The 23919-nt window shown below is 44.5% G+C and overlaps 1 protein-coding gene across 4 annotated transcripts in view; it reads right to left on the reverse strand.

The window, feature by feature from the left end:
- The window catches only part of ASTN1 (astrotactin 1), a 329036-nt gene that overhangs the window by 181366 nt on the left and 123751 nt on the right, over positions 1 to 23919 (reverse strand). For all 4 annotated transcript variants that reach the window (XM_067728733.1, XM_067728734.1, XM_067728731.1 and 1 more), the window contains exon 2: positions 22593 to 22780. In XM_067728733.1, the coding sequence (XP_067584834.1) occupies positions 22593 to 22780 (188 nt within the window). The remainder of the gene's footprint in view (positions 1 to 22592; positions 22781 to 23919) is intronic.

Consider the following 23919-nt stretch of genomic DNA (forward strand, 5'->3'; position numbering starts at 1 on the left):
CAGTGCCGTATGATCGGTAAATCCCAACAAAAAGAATCAAGATTTATCAAATTTCACCAAAGTTTAGGGAGTCACCTGGGTTTTGCGAACCCTTGGCAGAGAAGCGGAAAAGCTGAGATTATGTTTCCGGCCACCATCTGTCAAGTGGCTGCAGACAATCAATCCACTCACATTTCAAAGCTTAGCTCTGCCCTAGGAGTAACCAGAAGAGTGAATCGGAGACATAATTAATTATCCCTCAAGGCACTGGACACACTGAATTCAAATTCTATTCCTAAAGGAATTAAATGGTGGTTAAAAACTAAGAATAAAACACACGAGTTTGGTGGCCTGTCACCTATTTTTCCCCAATAACAAAGCCCAAAGGTCTAGGGCAAATGCCCTGCCTCACATATGACAGTGATCATTTCTATCTCTCTCCAGCTTTCAAAGAAGGCAGACCAAGAGGAGAAAAACTGTGTAAGCCCATATGGCAATGCTGCTCACTTTCTAATCTAGATCCAAATATCCCAGGGGTAGGGAATGGATGAGGTGAATAGATGATTTTCAAGGTCCCATCCAATCCTACGTTTCTCTGAGCCCCGTGGAAAACTATAGTAAGTTTCTAATAGCAAGTAGGTCACCCATAAAATAGCAGAGCTAACCGGAACAACTTTGTGCAAGTTGCACAGCCTCTATGAACCTACCCCAGGCCTTCATCTATCAAATTAAGTGATTAAAAGAAATGCACTGACTCTTCCAAATTGGAAACTTCCTGATTATAACACTGATACCTGTCAAACTGGAAACAGCTCTCAACTGGTAAACTAATTATGGAAAAAATATTTGTGAGCTCTTCTTGCCCACTAATGCCAGCAACTACAGACCAAGGAACTGATCCTTCAGAGGCAGGCTATCAACTCCAGCTTAGCCAATGCAGCCCTGATAAGCAGACCCACCCGCTTCCCCAAAGGCACAATAGGCCTTGGAAATCAGAAGATGTCATTGAAATTGTATTAACACATTCTTGACCTTGAGGATCCTTTTACTGCCAGGAGTCCCTAAACTAGAAGAGAAAGCCCCTTGGTTTGCTCTTCTGGCAAATTCTCTTTTCTGTGGTGGCTGGTGAATAGAAATCCATTATCCTCTGCCCATCTCCTTCCCAGATGGAAGACAAAAGCTACAGGTTAAGCCTATTAAGTAGTGGGTGCAATTTATAAATTATTAGGAACACTACCTCCCCTTGGGGGTTTGCTGAAGTCTTTAATCGTGTGGAAATGCTTTTCAGTTGCCACAGGCCACCATGTTAATTAAGAGGCTTCAACATTCCTCTGGGGCTTCTGACGTGAATTGCACATCCCACTGGCAGGGGACAGACCTGCCCCGCCTGGTCAGCCTCTCAGTGGAGCCTGCTGCCGTGAGATGCTTCAGAACCCCATCCCCACCCTTCTAAGTCCAAATATCCAAAGCGTAGGGAAGACACAGGATGTCCCCCCAAGATCTCTCATTAAAATGCCATCTGGGGGGTAAAGATAGGGACCAGGCAACCTTCCATATATAAGCAAGAGAAAAACTCTAAGATCAAGAGCTCCCTAGGTTAGGCAGTTTGACCTCAGAGGGCCCTCCCAACCCAAGGAGGCTATGAGCATGAAGTTCTTCTCAAGAGGAAACTCAACTTTATAGCTTTTAATTTTTTTTTTTTTATTTTCCCAGGTCTGAAAGTTTTGATTCTGTTAGGTTTGATCACTGCCTTTCTTCTTTAATCTGGGAAGTTTGTCTTCAACTTCTCTGTGAGGCTTCAGGAGTTTCAGCTAATGAGAGCCTGCAGCTCTGCAGGGAAAGTGGCTAGAGTCTAGCATGCTGGAGCCAGCCTGGGCTATTTCAAGTTGTCCTCTTTCAGGTTCTTTTTATAGAGCTGCTTTTTTAGTTCTTGGGATTTTTCTTACCTCTGAGGCTTGACTTTGCTGTCCCAAAGCAAAAGCAAGGGAGTACATTTGTGCATAAGGAGCTCAGAGCTCTCTGATCACTAGTACCTTGGGGAACCTGCCGTTTGCCTTAATGAGAAGGCTGAGGTCGAGTGGAGCTGGACGAAGCAGGGTGACAGAAGCAGCTTGCCACGGCTGGCTTTTCCGGGCCCAAGGCTACCCTACTGGATCCCCTAATTCCAAAGACTGGCCTAGATTGTTGCAGAGTGAGAGAGCCGCGAGGAATCAGGCAACAGAGGCAAAGCTGAGGTCCTCCACTCCCTCTAGATGTAGACTTAGAAAATTTCTGAGAGATGCTCCTGCTTAGTCAGACATTATGGATGGGACCGCAATCAGTGCTATGTTAAGAGGCTGGCCCCACGTGTGACCCATCGTGTGGGTATGTGCGTGCATGCACGTGCACAAATGTGTACATTGTGCATGACAGGCAGGCTGGGAGATAAACGGGTCCACAGGGAAGCAAAAGCACGCCAGGTCGCTGTCTCAGCAACCCATGGGCAGAGCTGCATGAGACAGGCTCCCTCCACGGACCATGTGCACCAGCCCTTCAGAACTTCACAAGCCAAGCATGAAGCCAATAAATAAATATCTCCAGCTGGATAATGCTCCATGCCTATTCTTGGCCACGTTATTTTCCCCCTTTCCTCTTTGTTTTTATGCAGTAGGTGATCTCAATGAAGTAAAATAATAACAATAATCTGCTCCATTAGGACCAAGCATTAAGGGAATTATTGAACAAGTAACAGAAGAGGCAGCTGGCACGGTATATGCTAATGACCATTAGACTTTAACCCTCTTTCTCTCTGAACATAATGGAGTTGTTAAACCCTCTTCCTCCCAGCTCCCCAAACATCAGGTAGCCCAGCCCACGGGGAAGAGAGGAGGTCTCAGAGACCTAACAGCTCTGTGGGCAGCAGCTGGCGCTGAGCAAATGAAATCCAACTGAGGGCAGACATTGTGCAGGACCCCTGTGGGGATTCCAATGACCTGTGGAAATTCCAATGACTTCAGATGAAAAAAGTTGGGATTAAAACGGAGAGTGTCAAGATGTCAAGATTTCCCTGATTTGGGCACATATTCATCAATATCACTCTCTGAACCAGGTCTTTTTTTTTTTTTTTAAGGTCTTTTTCTCTTCCCCAGCTAAAAACTGAGATGAACCTTTAAAGGCTGCATAATCCAGGAGATGCCTGCGAGGGGACAGGTGGAAGGCCCTTCACAGAGGTGCGGGCCTTGACCATATTTCTGTCCCACAAACAGAGGTCCAACTTTATCATTATGATTGCCATGAGGTCTGCTGTGGCAGGGTCTAGTCAAGTATTCAGAAGTCCTGCCAGGGTTTTCTTTCACAGTGGAACCTCCAATGGCACAGTGTCTGTACTGGGAGAGGTGACAATCCTACAGAGCTGACGGTTAGCTCTGCAAAGATTTTGGAGGCTACATACCACTACAAAAGCATTTCTCAGCTCCTATAGCAATCCCATCACATATGCTTAATTCCTCCCCTGAATTCCTGCCTCATTCTGCAATTCTACACACACACTGTCTTATTCCTATAGTATCGGCACAATGGAAGAGAAATAATAACTACCATTTGTAAAGTATATACCGTGTGCCAAACACAGTGAATGGTGAACTACCATTATCATTTTATTTAATCCTACCAATAAATATAAGTAGTAGGAATTACCATTTCCATTTTTTAGGTGAGGAAACAGGAGATCAGAGGGGCTACATAATTTGCTCAAACAAAGACCCAACCACTGATCTTAACAATGTTGTTTTATGACCTTGTTGAGTAGAAAGGAGCCCACCACTGTAGCCTGGGCTGCAATTCCCCAACTTCCCATCTTCTCCAAATTAAGCCCTGGTGGTCTTGCTCCTATATCTAACTCTTACGGTTATGCAAGTAAGGATTCTCAAATGTCTACACTCAATACTGTCTTCACTGCCTGCCCCAGATGCCCCCAATCTTCTTCAATTAAGCTGATCAGTTAATGTAATCACTGGGTTGACCAAGTGCATAATTTCAAGCAATAATTCAATTGTGCCAAGGGCGGCCAGACTTACTGGGTGGTCATTTCGACATGGGAAGAGAAAACTTACGGAGATATCTGTTCTTGGGTGGATGTTTTCTAAGTGAAATCAAATGCCTTTAGGGTCAACAGGCACAGATGCTCAACTATCTCCTTGAGAATAGCCTGCCACACTTGCACATAAACTCAGGTCTCTTTGCTGCCTGTAAGCCCTTGTTCTGGGGTCAGAGCCCTAAGAGGAACACTAGATGTGTTCCATAATACAACAACACATGTACAAGATAGGCTGGGGAGAAAATGTGGGACTTGAACACTTTCAGGGAAATTAGAACCTGCATCAGTCAGGTCACCCAAAAGACTGCTGGCCAACAGATTTGGAAAAGGTAGGAGAAACCCTGCAGGTCATGTTTTGCATTAGGGCCCTAACAATGATAATGGTCACTCCCAATGCAAGTCATTTAATGCTGATCAAATACAGAGGTTAGCAAAACTCTTATTCATGGCTTTCTGCTCATAAAGCTCTTCTAACCTGTAACTTATTTGACCCACCTTGCTAAGGGAATAACAGGCATCCATGGTCACATCTCTTGTAACACTCCAGCTGTGACTCAATCTTGGCACCAAGTAATATGCATAATAGAGCCGAAGAATTGTAGCAAAGGAACAGGCAAGGGAATTAAGGACTGGGGGAGACGCTGACCTACGAACACAATTAGTGTTTCACATACTAAGAGTCCCTCCAAGCCCCTCACTCCTTGCCAGCAAGCTTTGTCTGACACCAAAGAGGGGAGTGGGAGGGAAGATTGACAGTCAAGAGTCTGCTCTTGGGCCATACACTAAGTGCTGTGGCTCTTGTTTCTCCCTGTTAAAAAAAAAAAATTATTACAATTCAATTTTTCTCTGGAACTAATCAAGCACAAAATCTGGAGAAGAGGCCCTGTTTGTGACGGCAATCTCCGAGCAAGACACTGACGTTCTCATTAGGGCAGGAGGCTTCATTAAACCACCGGTTCCAACATCAGCAGCATGTTGTCTTCAGCTAATTACATTTTCCCTGGCAAAGTCATTGTACAAGTCTTCAAATCCTTCCCATCATTAATTTAAAACACATGCACACACAACAACTCCCTGCCCTGCCTCCTCCCTCGCTGGCCTCCCACCCACCCGTCTCTGCGTGCTGTCAGCTTTGTTCTTCTGGTTTTCCAGGACTTCTTTCTTATATCGGGGCTTTGGAGGGGGAGGTGATGAGGTGAAGTAGAGAACCTGTCACCTGTAAGCTTGATTTCTTCACTAGCTGACCACGGCTCCCTTTGTTCCCGGCCAGATGCTAGTTATACATCCCAGGACCTTGGATGCAAGCCCAGTGCTTGCCCGCAAAGACGGGCCAGAGCAAAGGGAAGCTGGAAGTTAGATCCAGCTCTGCCCCATCCCACCCATGGAAAGTGACAAAAGGCCTAACTCTGCTATTGTTTTGATTTACTGATCAACGGCTTGATCACGCAGAGTGCATCCACAGGTCAGCCTGATCTGGCCAGAGACGCTCACGTGATACAAAGACAGTCGGGGGTTTGCACTTCCAAGACGACTGAATGAGGCAGACATCATCCCCCCAGCAAATGCATAATCCTGTTCCAGGGGCAGGTATGTTTTCCTGACCTCGTGGAAGTTGTTCCCAGCCAGCCTGCAACATCATTACGACTTAGTGCAGATCATGGCGTCCACGAGGTTTCACTTTTCTACTTTTTGATAGGAGTGATTTCGTTTTTTTTCTACTCCTCACATTCAGTTCAATTGTAAGGGAGAGAGGGGCAGAGAGAGAACAGGATAGGGTGACAGGGTTGTCTACGCCCATCTCTGCGCCTCTGCCCTCTCCCTTCCCCGACACGTCCTTCCTCACCCTCCTTCTACCTCAGTTCTTCACACCCTTATAAGTCCCAGCATAACTTCCCCTCCTTCCTGAAACCTACTTTGATTACTCCAATTCTCAGACATGGCATTCGCTCCCAATTTTTAAAGCATGTAAGAGCTTTTCTTAATTAATCTTTAATCCCTGATTCTGCTGTTTCCCATATCATAGCTCTGACTAGACTTGCAGGCAGAGACCGTGGCTTTAAAACTTTCTACAGTCCCAGCCTTAATGGAGGGCCCAGCGCAGAACTGACCCACTGCAAATAGCTCACTGCTTGATTAATTACAGGGAGGCACGTTCAGCTGGCTTGGCAAAGCTGATGAAGCACAAATAGCACGATATCCACACTGTCGGCTCAGAATTAAGGCTTCCACCTGGAAGCCCTCTTCGCTCTCCTCAGCTGGCTCCTTGGCCAACTCTGAGGGGCTCCCTTGGCTGTAGAACCTCCCAGGAAGGAGTCAGCTACAGTAGGGGGTCTGCCTCCTCACCCCAAGGGAGTGAGGAATGGGAGGTCCACGCTACAGACCCATCAACCAGAGGATATTACCAGAGGATATTTCAGAAAGCGTGATAGCTTCTACCTACCCAACTTCATTCTAGCTTGTATCTTTCTGTACCATTAGCAAGCCATTGTGAGATGGCAGAGGGCTCGTTTAAGCTGACAGAGATGCTTTTCTAGTAAAACGAACTGACCTGTGATCTGACTGTTCTTGTGTCCTCCACAGAGCTCTGCATGAATACAGTCTCATCATCAGAGATGTCAAAGACATTTGTTATCACATTTTAAAACGCTGGTTTAGCACCTAATTATAGGAAGAACGATATATGTGTTTTACAAAAATAGTGTAAAAAAGTCCCTTTTCTTAGAAACTAAAGCCTTAATTTTTGTTTTTATTAATATAAGCATTATTTGTATTTATGTGTGTATACATATTTACATTTGTATGTCTAGTTCTGCAGAGTGACTGCAGGTAGGATGGAGAAGTTCTCGTTCACTCCATTCTGCAGTTGGAGAAATTAAATCTGGCTTAGCAAGAGGGCCAAACACTGTCAGGACCAACAATGTGAACAGTTTTCTCTGCCACCACACCACGACAAATGCGGGCTGTACCCTGGGGAGATCCCACAGGCACACCGAGGGTTTGATGTACTCCCAGCACCAGCTGTCACTCCATTTTTTTCTCTCTCAGTCAAGAAGCCGTACCAGAATACAAGTTGAGTGAGAATGACCTTATTACAGGTCATTTATAACACTGACTCCACTCTAATGGAATAAAAGGAAACCAGTCACAAATTTCAGCACTTTACCTATGATTAGTATCAGATTCACTTGGCACACTTTACAATTGATGGGGTCACGGCACTGTGGCTGCAAACTGCAGAGGTATGAACACAGCCACTGAGGACAGGGAAAAAAAAAAAAAAAAAAAACCCAGATTTTTTTATTCCTGGGAGCCTGGCTTTGCCCAGAAGTCTGGGTCAGGGACTGTTGAGTCTGCAGGTCCTGGGAGAGGCCTCTTCATTGTATAACACCAGGTGGTACCACCTCGGTCCTCATGTCATGCCATGTAATACACTCACTGCTGAAGTTCTCACTCTGAAGATCTTTCACAGTGATTTTGCTTAGTGTCAATTAAACCAAATTTTAATATAGATATATATAGAGAGATGGCCTTGTGACCTGGCCAGCTCTGGTGCGTGTGTCAGTCTTCCCTAAGTTCCCTTTCCACGACTATGCAGAGAGAGGAAGAGAGGTGAGGGTTTAGCGGAGAGAAAGGGACCCCAACGACCAGAGAGGAGCCCTGAGCAGAACATTCCACCAAAGGCCTTGCAACACAGAGGAAGCGGCCCTGACTGAGCACTTGGGCCCCAGTCCCAGCAGTGCCACTCACCAATCATTCGGCCCTTTGGCCTCTTTGAGCCTCAGCTTTCTATGGTGGCAGACTTGCTCGGCCTTCCCCAAAGGGTCGTCTGTTCATTCCCAGAGTCTCTTTCGGCCAGGCCCTTGGCTGGGATACAGAGATACACGATCCCTCCTAGCTAGGAGATCACACTCAGTGAAGGCAGGCTCCTGCAGGGATGAGGGCTAGGGCAGGAATATGCACCAGAGTGTGCACTGGCAGGCACCCACCCTAGAGGGAAGGGGCCCAGGGATGCCTCCTAGGCAAAGTCATGGACTAATTTTTTTTTTTTTTTTTTTTTTGCGGTACGCGGGCCTCTCACTGTTGTGGCCTCTCCCGTTGCGGAGCACAGGCTCCAGACGCACAGGCTTAGCGGCCATGGCTCACGGGCCCAGCCGCTCCACGGCATGTGGGATCTTCCCAGACCGGGGCACGAACCCGTGTCCCCTGCATCGGCAGGCGGACTCTCAACCACTGTGCCACCAGGGAAGCCCTATGGACTAATTTTAAAGAGGCATTAAAAGCGACCCCACTCGGAGGAGACAAAAGACATTTTACACCAAAAGTATGGCACTAGTGAAATCACAGATGAACTAAATAGCAAGGGAGGTCCAGGAAAGATGACTGAGCTGGTCAGTGTGCCTAGAATGGAGAGTGGACACTAAGGAGTGATGGAAGAGAAGGGTCAGATCATGAGAGGCTCAACATCTTGGAATTTACCCTTCAGAGTGAGGAACTACTCAAGGCATTTTACCAGGAAGGTGACATGGTCGAAGCTGGATTTTACTAGGAACAGCCTGGTGGTAGTGAGAGGGGAGTTTTGAGGGGATGGTATCAGAAGGCAGCGTGAACAGGTGGAAAACCCATGCAGCAGTCAGCTGAGAGGTGATGGGGGCCTGCATCAGCAGTGGTGGTGGGGAGGGAAGGAAGAGAGGGATTCTAGAGACTTTCAGAAAATCAAATGAGCAGAGCTTGGTGCTGGACTGAATGAGGACAGAGAGGGAGGAAAGGGGATCTGACCTGGGTAACCATGCTGATGGTCCTCGCACCAAGTGAGGAGAGAACACAGGAAGTGGAGAGGGTGGTGGGGAAGACAGATGATACATTTCATCTGTTCTGTGTTGTTCGGAGTGCATGTGGGACATCCAGACAGATAGATCTGTAAGTCAGAAGCTTGAGGGAGAGAAGCCAGGGCTGGAGAAAGAGACAGATGTAAGGACCAAGGGGGAAAAAACATGATACAAACAAATAATATTCATTCCACAAACACCAACTGGGGATGTTTCTTGTGTGAAGCGCTGTGCTGGTAGCTGTAAGAAATATAAAGATGAATCAGACTTAGACCAGATCCTGCCATTTAGGAACCTAGTAGAGAAGAAAAGACTCATCAAAATACTAACACACTGGGTAGAAATAGATACCAGCCATGAGAGAGGCTCAGAGAAATCTTCCCTGATGGCCTGGCCATAGGAAACCAAGAAGAAGGCATGGTCTCTGGTGGAGAGATTGGGGAAGGTGGCCAGGGGGAGATGTTTGAGGGAGGACGTAAAAGATAGGTAGGATCTGAACACATACACAGGGAGAGGAGTGGAAGGCACAAGGGGCAATGCCATGGCCATGACAGGTACAGGGACACTGAACAGGAGAGTGCAGAAAGGGGGATCCTGGGCAAAAGAATGAATAGGAAGACTGAGATCCTTCTGTTCCCAGATAATAAAATGCACTATCTGTGTGGATGATTCGTAAGTGAAATAACGGTCTTTCTCCTCTGCAACCCTAGTGAGCTGAAATGATATTTTCTGGGTAAGGCAGCATGTAGCATGAATGCTGGTGAAAAATGTCTGGATGTAGAAATAGCCCTTTGAATGTGCTCACAGAAATAGTTACACAGCCCACTTCCCACTCTAACTTTTTCCATTAGATAAAACTAGGCAAAAATGAACATCGAATCCAAACTTGAGCAAAGAGGCAAAGGAACTCACAAAAAGCATGTAGGAGAGGGAAACGAGGAAGAGGAAAGCAGCTGAATGTCCAGTGCCTCAGAGAGGACCTCGCATTCCTGGTTCCTGATGGAAATCTGGCATTGCCTTGTCCTTGTCGAGTGCTGTGCCGAGAACCAGCGGGACCCACCAGGAGGGGAAGGTGCCCTGTTAAGTGCCTTCACTGTTAGTCGGCAAGGCAGAGTTCATTATCCTGTCAGGAGTTTTCCTTCTAAAACAGACTTTTCCTCCTAACTGCTGTCCTGAGAACAGAGCACACAGGGCAACTGAAGCAGTCAGGTGAGGAAGAAATATAAAACCACTGGCTCAGGGGACTTCCCTGGTGGTGCAGTGGTTGGGAATCCACCTGCCAATGCAGGGGACACGGGTTTGATCCCTGGTCCGGGAGGATCCCACATGCTGTGGAGCAACTAAGCCTGTGCGCCACAACTACTGAGCCTGCGCTCTAGAGCCCGCAAGCTGTGGCTGCTGAGGCCAGCGCGCCTGGGGCCCGTGCTCCACAACGGGAGAGACCGCCGCAATGAGAAGCTATCGCACCAGAACGAGGAGTAGCCCATGCTCGCCGCAGCTAGAGAGAGCCCGCGGGGCAGCAACGGAGACCCAATGCAGCCAAAAATTAATTAATTAATTAATTTAAAAAAAAACCAAAACACTGGCTCATCTGTGCTTGCCAGGAATCCCGCCACCTCTGGCTTCGCTGAAGGCATTTTAGGTAGGAGGACAAACATCCTCTTCTTAGAGCACCCAAAGTCCTCCAGAGGTGATTCCACAGTGCTCTGTGGGACATTTCCCCTTACCAAGTCCCCCAAGCTGGAGGTTGTGGGCCCTTCCTATGACCTGATCCCTCACGTGGTCCGGAGGCCACTCCATCCTGGAGCACTTCCTGCCAGCAAAGGTGGGGACATGTGTAGGGAGACTCCCTGGGGACTGTGAAAAGCAGAGCTGGCTGAGCACAGGGGCCCTGGGCCAGCAGTTCAGCAAAATCTCAAGTGCCTGCAGAGAGATCCCAGTGGGCCACAGGCAAGGGCTCACAGCCACCAAACTCCTTCCAGCAGATCAGCGCCGTGGGAAGTGACAGATCCCTCCCAGGGCAGAACTGCCACCATCAACCCAACCTATAGGCACAGAAGCCCACCCTTTTCCCCACAGACCATCATCTCATGCTCATAAATGGAAAAAAGAAGAGCAGAGTTGCTGCAGGGGATGGAATCAAGTTCCTCGATATACTATCCTCAGGTCTGTTTTAACCAGGGATTGTTAGTGTCCCATCTGTCCTCCATTGTCATATTCCTAGGAAGTGAGATCTGGAGGCATCTTGAAGGGCATCTAGGCTGGGATTCCCGAGGCAGAGTACACACAGCCCATCCAATGCTCCTGGTCGATGGCATGCTAATGGCTGGTAAAAGTATGAGACATTCTTATTTACTTCATAAAATTTTATTTTTCCTAACCTATATTGAAATAATTAACTATTACTTCAAACCTATGATTTTGTTGGCATTTTCATCTGAGATAAAGCTAAAATAACTTCAAACTGAAAAAGACAGTCAATTTAAATAAAAATATTCTGAAAACACTAACACAGATTGTATAAAAATTTGGCAAAAAACCTGAATGCCTAAAGTTTTGAAAACATTCATATACAGATAAGAAAACTGCGGCTCAGGACGGTAAAGGAGCTTGCCTAAGGTTTCACAGACTCTTCTGGGGAAAAGAACTATAGTGAACGCCTCCTGACTTCTAATTCAGTGGTCTTATCCAACATGAGGCTGCTCGTCTCCTCGACCGAGCTTTAATCACTGTTGAGGAGAGAAAAAGGAAACACAGTCTGTATGAGTACAGCTAGGCTCTCAGCCTGCACCACTCTGCCATGGAAGCCCTGGCTGGGACATGTGGATGCTGCCCCATCCCAACTCCAGGTGGAGTCACAGGAAGGCGACTGTGACCTGGAGAGGCTGGAGGCCTTAGATGCCGGGGGCTGCTCTCGCTGATCAGCAGAGGCGAGTGGGGCTGGGGACTGACACAGCCAGCGGAAAGCCTGAGGATGGTGACCTGGATGCATAGACTCCATGAAATTTCGGGAATAAATAGAGAATCAAAGAGAGATGCTTTAACGTCACTGCTGGGATGCAGAGCACGTCTGAGTTTGTTCTGTGTGGCAACTTACCTCACTCTGTAATACTGTGTCTAAGGCCCATAAATGCCAAATCCTGACATGTTCACTCATAAATCCAAAATACTTTTGTGTCTTAATCCCAAAGCCTTCCATCTTTTCCTCAGACAAGAGAGAAGGAGGGAGAAAACAAAAGGTTGAATCCTTTCATAAACATTTGGTATCAGATCTCCTGTAGGGATCTCATACAGCTCTGCCTTCGTTATGGTGCTGGAGCAGCAGAAGTCACCTTAGGTTCACGTTAAGCAAACGGTGGGACTGGGAGCCAGAGCCCAGAAGGCTCCGGATACTGTTCCATGAAGCACTTGTACTGTCAGGCACAGTCCAATGTATCAACAGAGCATCTGATTCATCCCAAGTTAGAAGGCTCCTTGACTCATCTCTGTTGCTATTTATGGACGTCAGCAGCAGTGATAGAGGTGTCAGGAGAATTCATAAATAGCAGGGCAGTATTAAGAGGCTCCCAACCGCCCCGGATGTACCGTGGGGGCCCCTATGCAACATTGAGGAGGGCTCCTGACATCAGCCTCTCACGTAGGCAAGACTTTGAATAAACTTGAGCTGATACTTGAAAGAGTCACAGCTGATTTTATGAGACGAGGTCTTAAAATGCTTTGTCCACCCTCAGCCTCCTCAGCAAGGCAGAAAGCCACCACCAACTCATAAAGTCCTTCCGTGTCACCAACTTGATGGTGATGTGTCTGGAAGCACAATTCTACTTCCATGCCCGCATGTACATTTATATATTTTACTTTAAGGAGATATTCTAACATGAACAGGCATTTCATATAAGTCTACTGTGTATGGCAACATTGAAACCAAGCAGGAGCCACAGGGAAGAGAAGACAGCATGTCTGCTAATCGGTATCCTGTTTATATTTCTTTTGTCAAGTCTAAGCACATTTTTGTTTTCATCAACGTTTCTCTTCACTAAACCCATCAATACCTCTCAAGAGAGGTTAATGTGAGTGCATTTCACCTGAACTTGTAAATACCATATGCCTTGAATTTTAGCAAGAACAGTCTTTATCAGTGCCTTCCTTAGGTGACAATTATAATCAATCTATGGGAGTCTAACAAAAACGAGCAAACTATTATCTTTTACATTGCAAATAGAACCCTATAACTTCTACCGAGTTGTTAGAGTCTAGTCTCTGTTTGGGCTCTGTAGACAAAATGAGGAGAATGTACTAGATCAGGGTCACTAAACTACGGCCTCTAGGCTAAATGTGGCCCACTGTTTTTATAAATAAAGTTTTATGGAACACAGCCACATCCATGCATTCATATACTGTGTATGGCTGCTTTGGCACTATAATGGCAAGAGTTAGATAGTTGCAACAAAGCTTAAATGGGCTGCAAAGCTGAAAATGTTTACCATTTGGCCCTTTACAGATCCTTGGCCTAATCTCCTGCCATTGTCCATGCTAGAGGTCTCTCTGTGGGCCCAGCTAGCTCGATCTACTCTACCTAAATCTAGTTTGCCTCCAACCAAGGCCCATGGGTGTGGGTTTGAGGTCATATTTAAGGACAAACTTCAGGTCTGTGAGAGAATCCCAAAGCTTTAGGGAGGGGCAGAAGGTGAGAGAAGACAGCATGATCTGGAGGAAATATAACAGCATTAAGAATAAGAATCTGAGTTTTTCCACCAATGCTGACCCTGAATATCACCCATCATTATATGCCTTCTTTTTTCTCTTGTGAATGTAATAACAATCTTTGTATCTGTGGATACCTGGGCAGAAAAGGAATTCCCATAATGACGTCATTTGGTTTGATAAAAAAAATTAGTTAATTAATGAAGTTCTTCCAGGGAAGTTTGGAGCTGAGATTGCCATCCTAAACCACAGGATAGCTGCTATGAAACCCTGTTAAACAATAAAAGTGACTTAACAATGCCCTGGATGTCCATGACCACATCCCAGCTTTGTAATGGGCACCTTCTGTGACCCTGATGTCCCTAATTGCCTCAGTCTTTTCCCTGAGCAAAACCCCTCTAGGACTCCTGTAAGATGTTGCTATGATCCCACCTGCTTTCCTGGCTCCCTAAGATAGCGGGCCCCTGGGTAACACACTGCACACAGAAATTGTTACATCCAGCTTACATGGCACCCCAAGAGTTTACCTAGGCAATATTTACTAGGCACCTCCCACGGGCCAGGCACTGTAGGAAGTGCTTAATAAGAATCACCTCATTTAATCAGCGTAACAGCCCTATGAGGTAGAATCTATTATCATTCCCATTTTACAGATAAGAAAAGTGAGTTTAGACAGACAGCAATTCTTCCAAAGCCACTAGAAAGTCTAGTAAGTGGCAGAATGAGGATTTAATTTGGTCTCTCTGATAGCAAAGCCACTGCTATAAACTACCATAGCTAGACCATAGAACTAAAGTACTATACCATAGAACTTATAGTATCCAGTGGCTTCTTGGCTTCTCAATGACCTCTGCTCAGATCCAACCCCAGGCTTCTGTAATGCTTGATCCTGCTGCCCAGTCTAGCTCTTCAGTTTTTGAAGTGACTCAGAGACTCCACCATGACAGTATCTTGCCCATTTCTCTATGTGCCCTCCTAACCTTCATCAACCAAAGGGTTTCTGCTGTGCTAGCCAGAAGAAGCACATTTGTTCCACAGCCTACAAAACTGGAGAAGCCAGCCAACCCTCATGCCACCAAGCTGCAGTCTTACAGCAGAGTGAAATCTGAAGTCAGATATACTTGCCTGGAATCCTGGCTCCACCTATGTGAAATTCGGTCTGTGATTTACTTTCTCTACGTCTCAGTGTTCACATCCGAAAAATGGGAGATTTAATACTATTTCACAAAGCTGCTATGGAAATTGATTGAAATTATTCATGAAAATAATCCCATACGTTGTCTGGGACACAGCGAGTGAACAGATAGCTTCATTACTATGAATATTACCAGTTCCTAATATTGATTTAAACCCCACAGAGATTATGACTCTTTATTTCAAAAAGATCTTCAGGGATTTTTGGAACTAAGTACTTAAAAGTAAATTGTTGGCATCTATATCAAGTGAGCTAAATTGCTGAACAGAATATTACATCAAGTTGTTAAAAGACATTAGCATCCTTGTGAAAATTTGGCCTCTTAGCTATTTTCCTTGCTGTCTGGAGAAATGGGGGTAACTGAAGGCCTCTAGGAGCTTCAGGAAAGAGAAGAATAGAATTGTAAAGAGGACACAAAGAATGGAATGGAACAGGGAACCGCCTGACACTCAGTTCTGCCAAAGGCCATCCTCAAACGTTAAGTGTTAATAATATGATTGAATGTTCCTTGAAAGCAGAATCTTGTCTTATTAGTTTTCTATCTCCTTAATAGTTAAAAAAGTACCTGAAGCCTGACATATCATTGAATGAAAGAATCAATAACTAAATGAATGAATGAGTCAATGATTTTTTAAAATCAATGATAGGTCAATAATGTTTTTAAAATGCTTTTTTGGTTTCTAGAAATTTACTGCAAAAGTGTGAAAGTATGTATATGAAGAAGCCTAAGTTTACTGTTACATGACTTTCACAATTTTAGAGTTGGAAGTCCCCAACTTCCCTCCTCCCTTCTCTGCCAATCAACCCGCTGTCAGCTGTGAGGCAGAGTGGTTGCAGCCAAGGTTAGTAGGTGGGGTCAGCTGAGCCGAATAGACTCTCAAATTCTGGGGTTAGCTTCCTGGTGTAGCCACAGAAAGACAGATCTGCATGCCACCTTGGTTGTGGGTCCCAGTGCTCAAAGAGTTAGCGGCTTTGAAGTAACAGTGGGGACACACGTCAGTTGAGTCTCAGCAGACAAAAGTTGACAAAACAACCAAAGCCGGTAAAAGGACATGTAATAAATATATCTTGGGCGCTCACTATGGGCTAGGATATGAGCTGGTTGCTTCTTAGAGTATATAGACTCTGACAACTGCCTCAATTCAAATCCTGGCTCTGCACCTTTAGGGTTGTTTGACTTCAGGTAATTTTCTTAGCTTGTCTGGCCCTCAGTCCCTTCGTTTGTAAAATGAGATAATAACAAACTCTACCTCATGCTGTTGTGATATGAATAAAAAATAAGCTAATGTATATTGAAAGTACTTAGATAGGAAGTACATAGTAAGTGCAAAATTAAGACTGTGATGATGATGTGATGGTGGTGATGAAATCTTTCGATCCTCCTAACAGCTCTACAAGTTAGATTGTAGTTGCCCACTGTATCAAACAAGTGAATCATGGACTCATGACTTAGCAGCCTCTACTAAAGGAAGTGGTTCCAAGCTGTCCCTGGAGCAGGAGTGACCATTTTCTGTGTCACCTAAGCCAACCTCCCCATAACTATAGCCAACAGAAGAAGGCTGGTTAAGGTTACATCTACCTATGGGATAATTTGATAGGAAAGTCTCTGAACATACAGGAACTATGGTAACTAGTGAGGTCCAACTATGGTAACATACAGGAACTATGGTAACTAGTGAGGTCCAACTATGGTAACTAGTGAGGTCCGTTCCCTGAGTTAGAAAAAGGGTGGGGGGAAGTAGGGAAGCTGGCAGCCGCAGGAACAAAACTGGAAACCTTGTAAAGCTGAGAGCAGTCAGGTGAGGTCATAAGTGAGGTGACTTGACGAGTGAATGGATAGTACAAACATTTTATAAAACTGGCAAAATGGGGAAAACATTTACAGAGTAGACTGGACAAAGTTTCTCATTATGGCCACAGAAGTAACAGAAACAGGTGCAAAAAGCCAAACCACAAAGTGCTGAGGCTGGGGGCTGACAAGATGACTTGGATCCTGCACAACCTACCTGTTCCAGGCTTCATGAAATTCTGCTTTTTAGATTTTTTTTTTTTAAATCAGAGGATTTCTGTCTCCCTTACCTCCATATGAATTTCTATAGTAAAACTCCATTACAAAGAAGGTCTGAGTAGATCTCCATTCTTTAAAGCTAAAAAGCCTAACCAATGCATTCATCTCACAGATGAGGTAATGAAGCTTCCCAAAAGGACAGCAGATTACATAAAGTGGTAAAGCCAGATCTGAAGACCACCTTCCAACTAAATGCAGTGTTTCCTTCCACTACACCCCAGTTCCCACCCTACAGGAATGGGGGGGCAGCCAGCAAGATGGAATAGCTGATCAATTGAAATGGCTAATGGATTCACATGTACCTGCACCTAATGCATGTCGACAAGAGATGCACAACCAAACCATGGTGCCAGATAGAGGAGGTTTGCAAGTCAACTCTCCCTCAGTACTTGGAATAGCCCTCAAACGGACCCTGGCGTCTCCAGTCTGTCACACATCAGACAGTCAGAGACAACCCAAGAACAAAGGGGTTTTGTTTTTAGGGGTCTTGCTATTTTAGGAACTGCCCACCCATTTTCCTCATGGAAGGCCAAGAACACAAAGATGGCTTTGGTAGGTGGACAGTATGGCCAATAGGTCAATCTAGTCCCATGATGGATGGCTTGAGTTCCTAGATAAGCTCCTTGGACTGAATTAGGACCTGTCTTTCTGTACCTTCCAAAGGTACAGAAAAAGTGATTCTGATGAATGAATTTGCTAACAAATTTTTTGTAACAGATTTGTTGAAGGTAAAAGGTACCGAAAGAAAAAGCATCTAGCCCTCTCTCCTATGCCCACGTACACCTAATAAGTACCAGACAGTCTTGGTGGCACATAGCAATGAACATGCTTAGAACTGCTCTTCTCTGCCCTAGAAATGGCTGAGCTTTAGGAGTGAAATGAAGACAGCTTGAAGCAAGTAATATGTGACGCTTCGGCAGCGGAACTGAACTTGAGTAAGGATGCTCAAGTAAGAGCAAGGATGGGTCCTGGGGCACAAAGTTGTCTGCAGTTCTGGAAGCACAATCTTAGGGTCCTCCATACGTGTGTTCTGTGGGCTTTGCACTAACTCAGCCCCAAGTGTGACCTCCCCAGAATGGAACATCCTGAACCTTGTTTCCTACATTTTTTCTCCCCAAAGAAAACTATGCGCCATGGGCTCACCTGGGGCTCCCAGCAATGAGGAGCCTGGGGACCCCTGAGGAGCCAGCAGTTGGAGGCCACAGGAACCTGCAGACACTGGCCAATGGGCTCCACACAGCCGGGGCTAGTGGTCCTGCGTAGCACCCAGGATTCATTGATGGGTTATCTTCATAAAACTCTCAGAGGGATAGACAAATGCTCAAAGATTATTTTTTTCCTCAATTGTGAACTGTGCCTAAGAAGGCTGAACTACAAAAAATATTATCATCTACCAATGGGAGGTATCACTAATATATATATAACATATATTAGTTATCACTAATATATATACATATATATCAAACTGAAGCATTTTTGAAAGGCTACTTGCTGTGAAAAATATACTTAACCAGGGCTTCCCTGGTGGCGCAGTGGTTGAGAGTCTGCCTGCCGATGCAGGGGACATGGGTTCATGCCCCGGTCCGGGAAGATCCCACATGCTGCGGAGCGGCTGGGCCTGTGAGCCATGGCCGCTAAGCCTGCGCGTCCGGAGCCTGTGCTCCGCAACAGGAGAGGCCACAACAGTGAGAGGCCCGCGTACCGCAAAAAATATATATATAATATATATATACACTTAACCAACCCATATGCATATAGGAAGTCTATTAACACTGCCATCTTTAATTACAATGATGAAATAAGTAGATAATCCATTAAAATTATATTATGCACCATTAAATTCTTTTGTGTACTTTAAAAAGAAAAATGTAGATCACATGGTAAATTAGCAAAAGGACAATATGGAAATTTAAATCCACACAGAGTCTGACCATCTAATGTAAAGTCATATTAAAACTTGACCTTCAATGGAGTAAAAAATTTGCTTATAACTGAAGAATTCCTTGACTTCTGGTTTAAGCTCACATAGCAATTTTCATTTGATGATTTTGCTTTCACTTGTTCGAGAGTTTGCAAAAGAGAATCCTTGTGTACTTTTGTAGTTTTAAACGTCAATTATCTTGCAAAATTCGAAATAAATCTCTTCAGCCACATCTGAATCATGCAGGAGGTTAAAATACATCATGTGACCCTCAAAGCAGTAATATAAGATTTCAGGAAGGAAATCCAATTATTCTATGTAAGGAAGAAATAGTACTTCTTTGGAAAAAATAATTCAAAAATTTTAGGATGTGATTGAAAAATAAGAAAAGCAAAAGGTTTTTTAAAGTTTTAAATTGCCAAGTTCCTAGCTGAGGTATTGGTTTTCTGTAAGCCCACGATTTTGCTGATGGTATGTATATACTGGGCACAGTGTAAGAGAGAACTTACCAATTTTCATCCATACAATGTCAAAAGGATACAAAAAAAGGGTTTTCCTCTATATCTCATTCTCTCATTACTTATATTGACACTTTGTGTGTAAATAAAACACAGTGAATGCAAAATATAAAAACAAACAGCCGTCTCTGCCCTGAGGCTATATGGATGAGAAAAGTGTAAATACAAAATGAAAGAAATGTAAACTTTAAGGTGTTCACAGAACCATTAATTCCCTCTGCACATACTAGAAATATTTCGGATTATTAGTTAAGCTTTTAAATATACATTTTCTTAACAAAAGAGAAATGGTTGGGTATATTCATGTTTTTTTGTTTTTGTTTTTATAATATTCATGTTTTGATAACCTTAAGTTTTCTCTTTTTTGAATTATGCTATTTGGATCCAACTAAAAACTGCATCAGTATTGATTGTTATAGTTAATGAAAAATAGCCCTGCTATTGTTATTTCATAACTAACAGGGTTTGGGTAATAAGACTTCATTTAAGTGCATTTCGCTGCCCAATACTGTTACTAGTCAAAGGATTTTGCTATCTTCTAACATTTATAATGTTGTCATTCCAGATGACTCAAATGGCTTCCTACCTACTTCCAAAAGATATGGCATAAAGTGTATCAGATAAAGTCTACCAATCCCTGAGCCTCTTAAGAAGAAACCATCAGAGACTCTGGGAACGACATCTTCAAACAGGATACCTTCAGGCTTGATTTCTAAGTTGAGGGCAGATACAAAATTTCAAACTTTGAAACTGTTTCTAGAATAGAATGTAAAGGATAGGAGAGGCAGTGTCTGAGGGTGGATGCACTAGGAATGGAGGTAGGCGGGATGGCAAGAGAGGCGGCAGGAGGCTCCACTGACCACACCATCTTGGCAAGGATGGGAGGGAGTACTTATATTTTCAGTTCACCTCGGGGGCCCTGTGCTCCTGCAGAAGCCACAGGCTTTCCTGAATTTTTCATGGAGATGTGGACCCATCCACATCCAAGAGGGCAAGCCAGCGACAAATACCAGACTTGCCCACCCTTACCCTTTACTCAAGCCCTTTGAACCTCTGCCTCCTCCAGCTTAGTTGAAAATAACATAGAATAAACTAAAGTCAAGCTGAAGGAGTAATCTCTCCCATGTTATTTGGAAAACTGAACATCATAGTTGGTCTGCCATGGGTAACCAGCAGCATATGAAGGAAAGAGTCCCAGGTTTAAGGCTGACTTTTGTTCTCCTTCCAGTTCAGTGTCCACTTCCCATTAATTCCTGCCCAGCGGGGCTCAACAAAAAGCATTAGCAATGTAGGGCTTCTTGTAAGGGTTATTACGTTTTGGGGACACCATCTATTTCCTCACGTTCTTTGGCATCCCTGATCAGCCCCCCATCCCCACAAACAGGCACACACATACACATGCATACACACACACTTCTCTGGAGAATCTATTGGAGCACCTCATTCTGAGCACAGAAGATGGGGTCCTTGCTACACTGAAGATATCATGTAGCAACTAGGACAATCTTTGGACTGTCCTCCCACAGATACTCACACCACTTCCCCAACCCCCACTAAACACACCTTCTGACACCTCGCCTGCCTTAACCTCTTACACTCAGGGTCTTTCTTTCAGACACAGCCACTCCCAACGTCAGTTCCTGGGAATCTCTTTACAGTTCTCTTTACCCTAAACATTTTTGTGGTGTTACAAAGACTGGACCTTTGAAATGGTCTTGGACCAGAAGAAAACAAAAACTATCCATCACAATAACCGCCTCCCACATTGATGGGAGGATGCGGATAGCTGGTGGAAAGTCCACCATTGTACCCTTCTTTCCAATCAGACCACATGATAAAGACAAAAACAATGTGACCCCTGCATCTGTCACCCCAAGTGATGCCAGGGCTGATTCTGCAGGTCTGCCCGATCTCACCACAATCTGGAAACTACAAGCTACGTTGAAGAAGACAAGCTTCCCTGAGAGAAGAAACAGTGGTCTTTGACTAAGGATGTACAAGTACTCTAACCCTAATGTTATAAACCTCAATTAATTTGTAAATGTGAGGCACAGTAATCTGATTTACCTGCTCACTTTCTGGCATATCTGGACACTGAAGTTTTTCTATTTGCTATTCAAGGACTCTTTTCTCAACCACATAGTTTAAACAAAGTAGAGCAGCTGTGCATACGCAGGCAATCTATCAAGTCAGTTATTCATGGAGACACTGGCTGAGGAAGAAATAGAAGGCTTGCAGTCTGAGATTTTATCAGAGATTTTATAGGGATATTTTCCATGCCAAATATTTAGATAATGAAAAATTTAATACATCTAAAATGTGCTCAGTTTTCCCCAATCTAATACACAAAACTAAACAGCACATAGTGATGGTACCAGAGTAATAGATTAATTAAAGTTTAGATCAAGACCTCGTTTGGTACTCTGTTGAATTTCCTAACAGTGAAAGAGCCCATCCCCCCCCATACATATAGTCCGCAGATAATCAGTCAAGTCTCAACCTGCTTTCAAGCTACCCCAGGAGCAGGTGATGTACCGATTTTACTAATAAAAATACCAAGTGAATCAGGCATGTTCCATTTCCACTGGGAAATGCATTCATTTATTCCACAAATAATTCTAATTAAGCATTAACTATGTGAATGCATTATTCTAGGTGTTGAAGATACACCAATGAGCAAAACAATGCCAAACAAAACCCCTGCCTGCCACTGTAGCACTTACTTTCTAGTGAGATTCTAAAACACAAGTTCCTAGAATTTTAGGAAAAATTCTCTAATTTTCAGAAGGGATATCTTAGAAGCGATGCTGATGGTGATGTTTCTGAGATGGGCTAGAGAGAAAGGCAAGTATCCATTGGCACACCCTTTATTGTAAGAGGAGAGAAAGCCAGGACTGATTTTTCTCCCATCTGGGAGAAGAGGGCTCAGTAGCAGCGAGCAGCTTGGCAACTCAGTCCCTCAGCAAACATTTATGGAGAAACTGTTATAAGATATTCTGATCTAATTGAATAATTCCTTTCTAAGACAATCCACCACCCCCATCTGACACCGTCTCTGGTTTGTAGAAGTCACTCCCCATCTAGGCATGTTCTTAGAACAGTCGGGTAATGATGGTACAGAAGTAACTGCAATTTTTACTTACACCACAGGTGGAGATGTTTCCCATAAATGGGAAATGTACGTATTAACAAGATCAACGATCAGACTGTGGAGCTGGGTCCTACAGAGCTCTGTCTACGGCACCCAGACTCTTAATGTCAAGGAAGTATAAACCATAGCCTGAGAGGCTACAGTTGTGCTGCTCTTACCATGACTGAGATGTGGAGGATTCTCAGCTCCTCTTCTGCCGACTCACGCTGGGGTTCTTCAGTTGGGTCTTGTCCAGGGAGGCTTGGGGCACCGTCTTGGTGGTGGATGTGAAAAAGTAGAGTGCCATTCTCCAGCCACTGCTGCCTCCAGCGCACCAGAGGGATGTCCTCCGTGTTCCCTGAGATCTCTAGAGGACAAACACCAAAGGCATAGGTCAGAATTCCAACTGGACCAGTCCGAATCTCCTTTTCGTCTCCTTCTTAGACATCGGTACCAATTAGCCAGTGTCAAATGAAGACAACAAAGGGTTTCTAACTATAGTTAAGTCAGGCTTACTGCTGCTCCAAATCTCAAGAAAGGGAAGAGGCCCTGAGAAGAAGAGAATTATCCCCCCATCAGTCTTTGCACCATAAACTAGTGGCCCAGCCTCTCACCCACTGAGAAAAATACAAAGGTAAAAACTCAAGTTCTTCCCCATATTTCTATGATCAATAGCATCCTTTACTTAGTACAGTTTGAATACCCTGATGACCTCTTGAGGTAAGTAGAAGATTCTTTGCCTCTTGTAAATTTGAAAGTGTGAGTTCCCTAGAAATTACTTGGAGACGCCAGTGCGTCTGCCAAGGAGAGAGTTGGTAATTACTGTGCAGGGAACTGGCACTTACAGGAGAGTCCTGGGAGGTTACTGCAGAGCCACTGGAGCTGACAGGTTATTTCTAAAACCACCGTCATGTGCTGCATAGTCCACTGGAGATGTCTGATGCTTGCTTTGGCAGGAGTAATGTTTTAATTCCCTTTAATATTCCTCTTCATTTTTGCGGAGCAAAGGTGGTATACATGAGAGGGCTGTGAAGAAGCAGGCCTTACCACAGACATACGCACTCACCTGCTTTCAGGCACTGAAATATCATCAGCAAATAAATAACAATATACCAAAACCCACTATGTACTTCATACTGTAGGTGTTAAGCGGTGCTGCAGAAGCATACTGTTATGTGTCCCTTTCTCTAATATTCCTAAGCAATATCAGATCGAAGCTTTGAGACATCCCACAACAGAAAGAACCTGATTAATCCAGCTTTCTTGAGCTTCATGTGGCCCTAAGATCATTTTTTCCTTAACAGCTATTATCATCCTCGGAAACTCATATTCTGCTGAACATACTTTGGCAGAGCATGGCTTTGTCAAATTTCATCTTTTTTTTAAAGGCATGGCTTCTTCTCCCAAAATTTATCACCTTTGACTAAACAATTCAATACACGGAAAGAAGATATAGTAAGATCTGTTTAGAATAGTATTCTCATCAAGTTACCACAATCATAAAGA

Source organism: Pseudorca crassidens, chromosome 2, assembly GCF_039906515.1.
Source record: "Pseudorca crassidens isolate mPseCra1 chromosome 2, mPseCra1.hap1, whole genome shotgun sequence".
NCBI classification, from domain to species: Eukaryota; Metazoa; Chordata; class Mammalia; order Artiodactyla; family Delphinidae; genus Pseudorca; species Pseudorca crassidens.